Raw genomic sequence first — 12,093 nt, 5'->3', positions numbered from 1 at the left:
CAATAAATAAGAGCCTTTAAAAGTAATACAAATTTAAAGATTCTTGTTATCAATTATGGATATACTCGAAGAAACACTCTCTGTCATCCACTCCTTATAAAAACCCACGATTTCCCAACCATCAGGACCACTTTTTACCACTTTCTAGGGAGATTGTTGGTGAAGGATTCTGCATCTTCTCATTTTTCATCAAATTTCTGATCGAATCCTGGAGCTCGAACTTAATGGCAAGAAATCCAGTTTCGGCTTGATTCACGATCCTCCACAAGCTTAAATTATTCTTTTTCCTACTTAATACTACAGGCTTTTACCAGTGATTTCCTTTTGTTTGTCTTCCGGAAAGTTTGTCATACAGGGTCATTCTGGGCATTCTATTTTTCAGACGTTTTCGAGATGATTGACCTGCTGTTGTGGCATCCAGCATATTTTTCAATCCTTCCCCTGAATATAGCAGTTTCTAAGACATCCTTCAAGATGTTTAACATTGATAAAATGCAAAATTCACACTGGGAAAATTCTTTTTCACAACAAAAACATAACCGACATAACACCTTATACTGCTCGCCCTGCTCTCGAAAATGACATCGAAATAGTGATTCAATAAATTAGATGAATAATTATATTTTCTTAAAAATTTGACGAAAAACTTAATTCACTTCTGTAAGCACCATATTACCTTGTTCTTAATTTATTTTTCTTAATCTTTTATCTCTTAATACAATTCAAATATTCTTAACAATGTATTAAAGTTGAAGCAAATCAATGATTTGGAACACTTACAATGTAATTATTTTGTAAATGTACAAAAAGTAGCTCAATAAAATATTCTATAGTAATAATAATAATAATTCAGAAGATTACGAACAAACGCAATATATTTTGCATTAGATAATTGGCAAAATGTAGTAAGTAATTTTTAAATATTCATTTTATCTTGGTGGTCGATATCTTCTGCAAGCTGGCCGATACAAAGTGCATGGCCGATATATACTTCTTTTACTTTACAAGATAATTGATAAATTTAATACGATAGTAGTATATTTTATTTAATTAACCCATAAATTCTGCACCCTCTGGTCCAAAAAAGTCGTATATGTTTGGGCAAAAGTTGAAAATTAAGGAATGATTTTACAGAATATTTTCATTATTAGTAAGTATCTTAAGTGAAAATTACCATCCATGGGATAATATTTACGTGCATCCACGATGTTAAGATAAGGAAATGGTGTCTTAAAGATTTCTTTTTTCACTTTTTTTAGAAGAGCTCCGATAGATACTTAATTGTTAAAAAATCTGATGCAATTAACGTTATTAATTAAAATTTATTTTAAACTTTTATTCTATGAAAGAAGAGATTGATAGTTGTTCTTTTCGTTATGACATAACTATGGCTCTAAACTTCACAAAAAGAGCAATAAAACCAATTTTTGTCATTTTTTTTTTCTTATTCTGAAAAATGGGCGCTAAATGGTTAGAGATATCTACTTAGAGTCTTCAGATGACCCCCTAATAAGTCAACCTGGGGATTATTATTATGACCCTCATTTCCTCGTTCTTTTTTTGTGATTACAGGAAAACACGTCATACGGGATCATATGACTTAATCAAGAAACCTTAAGACAAGATAGAAGAGGCAAGAGAACTTTCAATCGGTCAAAACGCTTAAAATCACGAAAATAAAATTATTTTGTCGAAAATTGGTTACACGATTAATATACGAATTTTAGTATAATATTGTTTTTCTTGTGTTAAAAACGTTACATTGATACACCAAAACACTGATTTTAATTTCGAAAAAGTCATACAATATTATTAGTTCAATAATAATGGAAAAGTTGACTCTATCGGAGTCAATTTGGGTCCAAGTTGACTCTATCGGAGTCCGTAGAATAAAAAAAAATAGCTGTTGACGCTGTTGACTCTATTGAAGATTGACTCTATCGGGGGTTGGCTCTATCGAGGTCCCACTGTATTTACATATTTTTTAGCCATATAGTTTATAATAAAAGCTTGGGTGATTATATCTCTTCAAGATTGATTAAAATACAAAAGTAATTAAATGTTGATCTTTAAAGGTAGGTCCATAACATGATAATCAATAAAATAAGAATGATTATGTGTTACATCTTGCGTATTACGTTTGAAGAAAAATTACTAATAAGTCCTCTCTTTTCTAAATAATTCGACTGGCGTAAATAATAGAGGAAAGCGCGCTACCTTCGGATGATTCATGCTTCGCACAAATATTTTTTTTCAATGTGTTATAAATGAATTTGGCCCATTATAATATTATATGTTAGTAGCAAATCTCATGCCTCAAATTTTCAGAAAAGAGCTAAGAATGAAATCCATAAGGAACTGTAGAGAAAAAATTGAATTGTGCGAAGGTTGAGTCATCCGAAGGTACCGCGCTTGCTCCTATGGCGTTATTACTTCAATTTCAATTTGTAAAGTTTTTAAAACAATTATTTGAGCAGATTGCCCATATCTGAATTCTCAAAAATTAACAAAACAAATATTTTTTCAATAGAAAAAATAATAAAAATAAATGCAGAATTTTTAATAATTAGGAAAACAAATATTTTTCCAATAATCACGTATGAATGCAAAACACCAGACTTTCGCATGGAAGAAAACTTGCAAATTCATCTCAATAATATTAGTTTACGTTTTCAATTTCTTCTTTTTTTTTAGTATTTGGTCGTAACTTTACCAAATGAGTAGGAACTTCTGTGTTTTTAAGACAGAGTATTTTTTTAGAGGTGTTTTTTTTATAATTTCGTCATACATGAATCCAATTAATTTAATTCAGTTATTTGCTAAAGACCAGATAGAACGATTGCTGATTCAAGCTACGATTTACTTGTAACAAAAAATCATACGATAGGTTATTGACCTTATAAACAAGATTTTGGAAGCTTTTGCAGCGACTTTCAAGGATACCACAGTGGTTCCCGCATTTTCTCTGGCCATTGAATGAATGCGCCGGGCTGTATTGTGTCTCCCGGCTATCGCACAATTATTGCACTTTGATGTGTCATCAAAATTCCATTGATTTTGTGCTTGTATTGGCAATTAAACGATGTTCTCTGTGAGTAACTTCTGTGCCTTTGTTGTGCTATTTACTCTCCCCTATGAAACTCTATCGTGCGACTGTGCTATCTTCTCCCGCAATTGGTACATTGTTTCTCACTTTAATAATTTTACTGAGAATTGTTGGTGAATATCAATCAAGGCTGTCGGAATCTATTAATACAGAAAAAAAGCCATTGCTTTTGTGGTTTCATAAGACCCTAGACTGCGGTCAATACAGCTGTTCATTTAAGTGCAAAAATCTCATCTTTAGCACAATGCAATTGTAAGTAAAATACTCAAATATAGTACTTAAGGATTCTCTTGAAATGTTTTTGTGTAAATCTCAGCAAATTACTTAGTTTAAATAGGTTATTTCAGCTGATAAATTTGCATTTCATTAGACATTTTTGTTGATGGAGAAAAAATGGTGTTGCCCCTTTTGTGGTTTTTTTTTGTGGAAGTATTCAGTGGAAACTGGAAAGTAAACACTTTCCCATGGAAAGTTCACTTGTTGGATGTTCGTTGAACATCTTGAAATTGATTTCTCTCGAAATTTTCTGCTGAAAATTCGTGTTTGTATGAATTGAAAAGTGAGTTTTTAACTTTTAGAATACTCATAAAGTGCCAATGATACAATTTTCACTGTGATTCACGAAAATTCTTCAGCCAAAAACTAAACAATTGACGATGCTTTCGAGGTATGTTTATTTGTTTATTCACTTTTCTTAAACTTATTAAAATCTACTTCAATCTTTAAATATTTACGTATTTCGCTAAATTTTTGTCCAAAATTCAACTATATTTCTTGGTAGTTTACAAAATTGTCTGTGGCAAATATTTAGCTAGCGACTTGAGACAGTTTTCACTTTCCCCTGAGGTTTACTTTCCTCTTGTAAACAATTCCCTCACGGTCTCCAGATAAACTTCTGCGGGAATTCCGGAAGTTTTCTCGATAAGCATCATAATATTGTTGTAGGTGTCCTTTTCAAAGGTAGCATACAGATCCGGGATGGAAAGTTGTTCATAGATTTGCTTAACTCGTCGGATACACTCGGGATCATTCTTCCCATAACACTCTTCCAGAACTTCTTTCTGGACATCTGTGGCTCTCTGGAGGCACTTTGCAATCAACCAGGTAGACTTCCCCTCTTGAATATCCGTACCAATCTTCCCAAGGTGGTTTGGATCACCAAAACAATCGTAAAAGTCATTCTGAACCTGTGTAAAGTATCCTAGTTCAAAGAGGATGGCTTTTGCATGATTGAAGATTTCCGGATTAGTGTATCCGGCCAAATGAAAAGCAGCTGTAATCGGCATGTAGTAGCAATAGTTTGCCTTGTGCGCCACTATTGACTTATATTTCTCCATTGTAAGGCTCAAGACATTCTCTCTCATTGCTTTGTTGTCCAAATACTGACCCAGTGCACTGATCAGGAAGTATTCATGGAAATATTCCATAAGATTTGTGTAGCAGTCCAAGTGACTAAAATGTTCCTTTAGGATTTGGAAAATTGCCGATTCAATTAGAAGTCCATCATTAATGCCTGACATCTGGATATCAGGCAATTTATACCAACAAGTTCGTCCACTTCTGGTAATACTCCCATCCATTATATCATCGAAAATGTTGAACATGCCTTCATACTAAAGACATCGTTAGGGCAATCCGCAAATCCCAGAATCGTAAACTATTAAAATAACTTACCAATTGGAAGCACCATCCCAGATATATAGATAATTTAATATTCTTCTCTGTAAGAGCAGCTTTAGGGGCTACCAACTTGTAAGCATGAATTGTTGAAATTCCTCGAAACATTTCATATCCTGGAACATTGTACTGCAATACCTAAAAATGATTCAAGAAGTGAATTTGTTAAGGGGGTTCCCCTAATTACAAAGTAAAAAAAAAAATTAAATACTTATGATGATAGATAAACTAAATATCAAAGAATATATCATAAAGGGGCGGCAAAGCGTCTCAGGCTTTGAGAAATGCTCGAACTCGAGATTTAGATGTTATACCTCAAAAGTATTTTCGCATAATTTACTGGTTTTCAAATGATTTGAACCGATTCATTACTCAAATGATCCCCAGAATAGTTTGAAAAGTAATAGAACTGATTTTCAGAAAAAAAATAAGGTATCGACTATATGAATCTGTTCATTATCGGTTCAGAATCGATTAGAACCGGTTCAGTTTTATAGGACATTCCAAAACCTTTCTAACGAGCCCAAACATGACCCCATTCGCTTGATAAATGCGCTCTCTAGTGTCTTTTTAACCTTTGACTTTGAAAAACCGTTATTAGGAATGATTCAACGGTACAGTGCTGTCTCTCTATATGCATAATCTCTATATGCACAGCTTTTGTGTCGGTTGCATTCAAAATCAATTTGTTTACATTTTGACAAAGTAATAAAGAAAATTAGTTTCTTTGTAACTAATTTTTCTCGTTTTTAATTTTCTTAATTTTATTTATTCTGTCTCATATTGTTTCGGCTCCAAACAGCTGAAAAGCCGAAGCTAGAGGAAGAGAATAATCCGAATCTCGTCAGATTATTCCCTTGCTCTGGTGAGAACTTTCTGGAGAATTCTTCCACTGTTTGGACTGACTCTCGGCTGTTTTCACGGCCTCTAGTAACGGCTCTTTCGAGCCACCGGGCTTAAGGCAGTAATGTCCCCTTGTGTAGGCTACCCCCGGGGGTGCCTCTAGAGAGTTTAACCAAGGTTAGAAATAAATTTCCAACGTTGCAGTCCGGCAAATGAATGCCTCTAGGGAAAAATTCCTCCAGAAACATTCTCAAAGCCTGCCCTAGGTCTTAAGGCTTCTTGAAGAGAAGCCGCTGTTTCCTGGCAGTAGGGAGCCAATTGGCCGCTGGTAATCCTTAGGCAATAGGATGCCGCTGGTCTTTGGGCCAAAAGGGAGATGCGATTTCTCTGGAACAAGCACTCTCGTGCTGCTAGAAATGAAACTCAGGAATCTCTATCGCAATCTGATTTATTTAACAAAAATTAACCCTATTTATACAAAATCATTTTTGCCCCACTTAATTACTAAGGTGAACTTCGTGAACCCATAATAATGCGTCATTGCAAAATTGCACATTCTTTATTTTGCTGACGAAAAAATGCTGATCAAGAAGTGAATGAACGGATGTCATTAGCACTAAGCATAATGACCTACTTTCAATAAGAATTTGGCAATTTTCAATCTCTAATATCATAGAAACTACTTGTTAGAATGGTAGCAAATTGATATCAGATAGATTTAAGGATATAGAAAATAGGATGGTAAAAGTTTAGGATCGTTTAGCATCCTAGTTTCTTCAATATTTGCCGTTAAAGTGAGGCTTGTTTTGTATACTTCGTGAAATGACTTGATTTAACCAAAACTAAAATCCGTATATTGGTTAAACTATTCGTCTCTAATTGAAATGACAGGACATTCCTAGTAGTAAAAGTATCTAAAAATAGTGTAATAGTCCTTAAATCCTTTAAGGATAAGTCATTGACTTGAAAAGTAGGGGTAACGAAAACCTTTGTAAAGTCTTGGTGAAGCCAAAACTATCCGACTTTTGTGTTGAATTATTCGTATCCTTTTTAGGATGTGAGGACTTATGATGAATATCCTGGCGATTTAACTATTCAAAAGTAGTTCGATATTAATTAAAACCCATTATTATCCCTCAAAGATTAAAAAATCCTAATTTGAAAATAATTTGTATGAACGTGCATGTTCATCTTGAACACATATTATATTTAAAATAACACGAGAAATTCTAGAAAAATAAAAAAAAAATAATAATTTGTTAAAAGAAAGAAAAAAACCGTTAGGAATTTCAAAAAAAAAGTTGTGCATTCAGAGAGAGAACTGTCAAAAAAAGTATACCCAAACTGTGCATATAGCGAGACAGCACTGTATTTTCTACACACTAGTAGAAATTTTTTTTAAAAAAAATGCCTTTTTAAAGAAAATTTCCCCTATCATTGTAGGCAGAAACGTTAGAATTTTTTAAAAAAGGCAATTTTTGACGAAAATTGCGTCTAGTGTGTAAACAGAACGAAATGTCCGTCCGAATAATAAAAAAAAATCGGACGACGCGTTTTCGAGAAATCCCAAAAAAAAAGATGGTGTTGGATGGGAAGGGGAGAGGTGGGGGAGAAATGAGGGGCGTCTTAACGATCCTTGGGTCGACTTTTGGGAGGGGTCCCCCGAAAGTCCCAAGTCTCTATCTCTAACCGTTTGGCCTCTAGAGCTGGCGACAGCCGGACGGACGGACGGACGAATAGCGTGACACCAAAAAAACTCGAAATTTCAGATTTCCAAAATTCTACCAAAATACGACCCCTTCGGGAAGGAGTCAAAATTTATATAAATAACTCAAAATCAAGGAATTATATATACTGCTCTCTCTGTGGAGTTCGAGTAGTAAAATGTCAGAAGTCAATTCGGAGTACTTTTGAAGCCAAAATCCCGAACGCCAAAATCCCGAAAAGCCAAAATCCTGAAAGCCAAAATCTCGAAAGCCAAAATCCCGAATGTTCAAAATCTTGAAAGGGATGAAATTATGTGGAGGAAAATGTTTAGAATAATTTCCCAAGACACAGAAGATTCCCCTTTGTCTCCAGCAAGCGCGGTTGCAATCGTGGGAGTAGCTATGACACTTTTAAGAAATCGGTATTTTGGCTTTCGGGATTTTGGCGTTCGGGATTTTGGCTTTCGGTATTTTGACCGGGACCTATATATGATATTATGGATATTCGTGATATATGAGTGTCAAAATGTGTAGATCCAAAATTTGGGCCCGATCTCACGAGGTCGGATTTCACCTTAGACCACAAAAACTGAGATTGTAAAGAATCCTCTCGCTCAGCAATAACCTTCTCAGTTTGAGAGTTCTCTCCGGTTGAGGTTCTTTCTATACCGATTCGAAGGTATATTAGAAAGAACTTACCTAAAAATCCGATGAAGTTCGAACGTTTAAACCTACGAGTTACACAAAAGTGAGCAAACTCGTGAAAGGGACATTTATTTTAATGAAATTGTAATTCAAACGTTCTGCCATTCTGATTTGGTTTTGGAATGGCTTTGTCTCTTCGAAATGTTGTTACTGAACAGGACCACAGTCTTTGAGGATTCGTAATATCGGTAGGAACTTTTGCCGCGGAACCGATTAGTTTTACATAATGCTGTTTCTTTTTAGTGTTCTTGAGCCAGAGTAACCCCTTAAAAAAATAAGCCTGATCCTTCAAAAATTGGGCTAATCTCTGTGTGAATAGTACTGATTCTCATTTTTCTGGCTGATGATTCCTTATTATGTGGGATTCTTATATTCTAACTACTGAAATCGATAAATAAATAAATGATAAATTCAATAATAATTTTTATAATGCTTGCATAACCCAATCTTTTTTCCCCGAAGATTGGAAGTACGCTATCGTTACTCCCATTCCGAAAAATGCCAAGCCTTCTGATGTTAGTGACTTTCGACCTATCAGCATTCTACCCTGCCTTTCCAAGCCTTTTGAGCACCTTATTAAATCTCAAGTCGAGGAACACTTGAATCAGAAGAACCTACTTTCTGATTTTCAGTCTGGTTTCCGGAAGTTTCATAGCACTACCAGTGCTTTACTCCGTATTAACCATGACATTCGTATCAAGCTTGATCAAAAATATTTTGCCCTATTAATTCTTCTTGATTTCTCTAAAGCTTGTCATTGTCATTGTCTAGGGGTATTGGACAAGGTTCAGTATTAGGTCCTCTCTTTTTTTCTATTTACATAAATGATTCAACTCTGAATATTAACAATATTAATTTTCATTTTTATGCAGATGATCTGCAGATCTATTGCTTCGGTGATCCTATTGCACCTGATGCATGTTTTAGTCAAGCGAATGAGATACTTCATCTGATCTCTCAGTGGGCTGTGAATAATGATCTTCTTCTCAATCCGGGTAAATCTCAAGCTTTGCTAATCACAAGATCCACTTCCTCTTTATCTCAATGGTGAGGTTATACCTTACGTCCATAAAGCCAGAAATCTTGGAATTATTTTCAATGATTCTTTGGCTTGGGACGACCATATTTCCTACATAAGTAAAAGAGTTAACTTTTCCCTTTATATCCTTAGAAGGCATCAATACTTCACCCCTCAGGATATTCGACTGTTTTTAGTTCGTGCCCTGCTCCTTCCCCTTTTTTCCTATGGTGCTGAACTCTTTTTTTCTTGTGATGCTGCCTCTATGAAGCGCCTGACTATCACATTCAACAATTGCATTCGCTATATATTTAATCTCAATCGCTTCGATCACATATCTTCTTACTACGTCCGAGTTTTGGGGAGTACCCTGCCAGCCTTCCTGCAGTCACGTGCTGTCGATTTCATATCTCGTGTTCTCAAATATCACCAGCCTAGATATTTGGCAGAATTTCTTCTTCCGGGTCCATCCGTTAGGTTTTCGTGTCTCGTTGTGCCCAGATCGGGGAGCCGCATTCTTCACAACTCTCTTTTTGTTGAGGGAGTTACTCTCTGGAATGCACTTCCTAGAGAGGAGAAACGGCGGCTTGTCCAAACCTTTTTGGCATCTTAGTTTGCTTTTTTTTTTCTTTTGCATTTACCTAAAGGTCAGAAAGACTTTTTTTTCTTTCAAATGATGCAGATGACTTATACAACCTGAGAAAGAGCATTTCCACCGTTTGGCTCTGGAGGTTGGTCACCAACGCTAAGACGGCGGTGGACGCAAGCATTGCTTTCTGACAAATCATTATCTTTATACCTATCTTAATACTTTACCTTTTTCTTCTGCTTTCAAGAGCACTAGCTCAAAAGCATGGTTATTATTAAATAAATAATTAAATAAATAAATTTTTATGACTCTGGTACACTTTTTAGATAAGAAAAATTTCATAGTCAAAATTCATACCACCTTCTCAAAAGTTTTGTATATAAGTCTAACCCACTCTTTCGCACTTCAAATTGGATTGAACTGAACTCAATTTGGTTGGTTGCGAATTACGACTTCATGAAATTTTCTTGATCTCAAAGTTTTGCCAGAAACTAAGCCTTAAATCTTGAATTTTATAAAAGATTAATTTTTTCACTTTATGCATTTCTATATCGCACAAACTATGCCATTCCAATTACATGAATTTGTTCCAACTTTTAACCGAATTTTTACAATATTTTGTACAAAGACTGAGACTTTATCAATGAAATTTAATGTCTTACACGTATGTAATGCTCTGCCGCTTCAGAATCATATAAACTTATCTTTTCCTTTAGTTCCTCCAGAATATCTGCAAAAAAGAAGTCGCGAAAAAGGCAAGAAGTAGATATATATATATTTATTTATTTTTTAATTTTATCCAAAATTTCATGATTTTATCTATAAAAGAGATTGTTAAAACTTATATCAACTGAAGCTGAATAATTTCTAAATTATAATTTAAATTTTCATCAGAACTGAAGTAGGGTAAAGTGATATAATTTGGAATTAGTGTTACAAGTTGGACAATTCGCCGGTACAAGTTGGACATGGCTTTTCTCTTGATAAATATAGTACAAAATTTGTTTTTAAGCACAAGGAACCAAATTATAAAATTAAAGCATTAAAAATATACAAATAAAAATGAAGTACTAAATTTATCAAGACAAAAAGCCCTGTCCAAATTGTACCATTGCATTGTCCTACTTGTACCACTTTACCCTACTACAAAAATAAACTTGTCATAACTATTGGAAAGATTAAGCTTTTTTGATTATATATATGTATATATATATATTTTTAATTTTTAATACAAAAAGACAATGTTAAAAATCTTCTACCTGGATAATACGACAAAAATTCTTCTTTCTTAGCAGCATAAGTTGAGGTGTGCGTCGAATATTGTGCATTAAGCTGAATTCTGTAATTCGGTTGAGTTTAATTAGTTTAAGGTGATAGATTGATATCTTAGTTCTAAAGGCTTTGTTTTACCTCGTAGTCTTATTGATAGATAATTTATCCTTATTACTTTTGCCGAATAATTCGTACGTCGTACTACTCCCGGAGAGGCATCTCAAATAGTCTATTGGACGTGCTAGATGTATTCTGCCTTTCAGTAAATTTTGACGAGGTAAATTTCTAAATATTGACATCATTTTTTTTCAATTTGAAGGCACACAAATTCACTATACTTCTGTATTAAAATAAATCAAAATTACTAAATAAAATTCTAAGATTATTTACGTTGTGCGTCTTACTTGTTTAGGTTCTTCCGAACTTTTAGGGAATGAACTAATTGGAAAGACCGTCATGAATTTATATAGACCGAGCAGAGCTTTGTACCTGAAAATTTATTTATTGCTATATTGTCCAGCAATAAAAGTGTTATATATTATTGATTAAAGAAATTAACTAAGTGTTCTAGATTTAGCGGAATGCTCGAATTCATGAGTTTGAAATGTTATGACAATTATTCTTTTTTTACATTTATTATGTTTCTGTAAATTAAGTTGTTTATTGTATTAACAAATCATATGGTAAAAATTTAATGGGAAAATTTATATTTTCTTCCTTTATTCTTTTAATTCTCATCGGTTTGTAATTGTTTCAAATTAGCTAAAATCTCCTCAAAACTTGGCTAAAACATCGTAAAATTCCCTATATACAGGGCATGGAACTTACCCAGGGAAGTACATTGTGAAAGTAGAGTCGGAGGAACGTCTGTTCGACAGGGAACCCCTATTGACACTTTTGTCAAAATGTTGAAAATTATTTAATGTATCTAGTAAAATAAGTAATATTACATTTTTTTCTGTAATATACCTTTTACTATAAACAGAGATGTTCAAATTTCATATCCCAAATGGTACAGAGTAGGGTGTCAATAGGTGCTGACCTAGGATGATTAACTAACGGATGGAGCATTTTAATTCACAATGGTATATATTTTTTAAATTCTTTATAATTTTTAAGCTTTGCATCCCACAAAAATAAATAAAATACGAAATGGTAGTCACATATAGGAGAGACC

General features: G+C 34.0%; 2 protein-coding genes across 5 annotated transcripts in view; one reads left to right on the top strand and one right to left on the bottom strand.

The window, feature by feature from the left end:
• The first annotated feature begins 3,070 nt into the window (after positions 1 to 3,070).
• Positions 3,071 to 12,093, top strand: part of LOC129809724 (major facilitator superfamily domain-containing protein 6) — a 54,614-nt gene continuing 45,591 nt past the window's right edge. Inside the window, exon 1 of one of the 3 annotated variants that reach the window (XM_055859766.1) lies at positions 3,071 to 3,358. The gene's annotated coding sequence lies outside the window, so the exon portion shown is untranslated. Of the gene's footprint in view, positions 3,359 to 3,551; positions 3,774 to 12,093 lie in introns of those variants that run through there. The other 2 variants (XM_055859767.1, XM_055859768.1) reach the window with 2 other exon arrangements.
• On the bottom strand, positions 3,767 to 11,351 carry LOC129809726 (farnesyl pyrophosphate synthase-like). Of its 2 annotated transcripts, XM_055859771.1 has the most exons (6): positions 11,321 to 11,351; positions 11,055 to 11,256; positions 10,904 to 10,983; positions 10,307 to 10,374; positions 4,781 to 4,921; positions 3,767 to 4,719 (listed from the first exon to the last, which is right to left on the bottom strand). In XM_055859771.1, the coding sequence occupies exons 2-6, from the start codon at positions 11,216 to 11,218 to the stop codon at positions 3,955 to 3,957; spliced, it is 1,218 nt and encodes a 405-aa protein (XP_055715746.1). In that variant the 5' UTR covers positions 11,219 to 11,256; positions 11,321 to 11,351; the 3' UTR covers positions 3,767 to 3,954. The 2 variants fall into 2 exon arrangements, with proteins under 2 accessions (XP_055715746.1, XP_055715745.1); XM_055859770.1 differs by having other exon boundaries at positions 11,055 to 11,351.

This window comes from Phlebotomus papatasi, chromosome 1 (assembly GCF_024763615.1).
Source record: "Phlebotomus papatasi isolate M1 chromosome 1, Ppap_2.1, whole genome shotgun sequence".
Taxonomy (NCBI): Eukaryota; Metazoa; Arthropoda; class Insecta; order Diptera; family Psychodidae; genus Phlebotomus; species Phlebotomus papatasi.
This window is presented reverse-complemented; position numbering and strand designations above follow the sequence as displayed.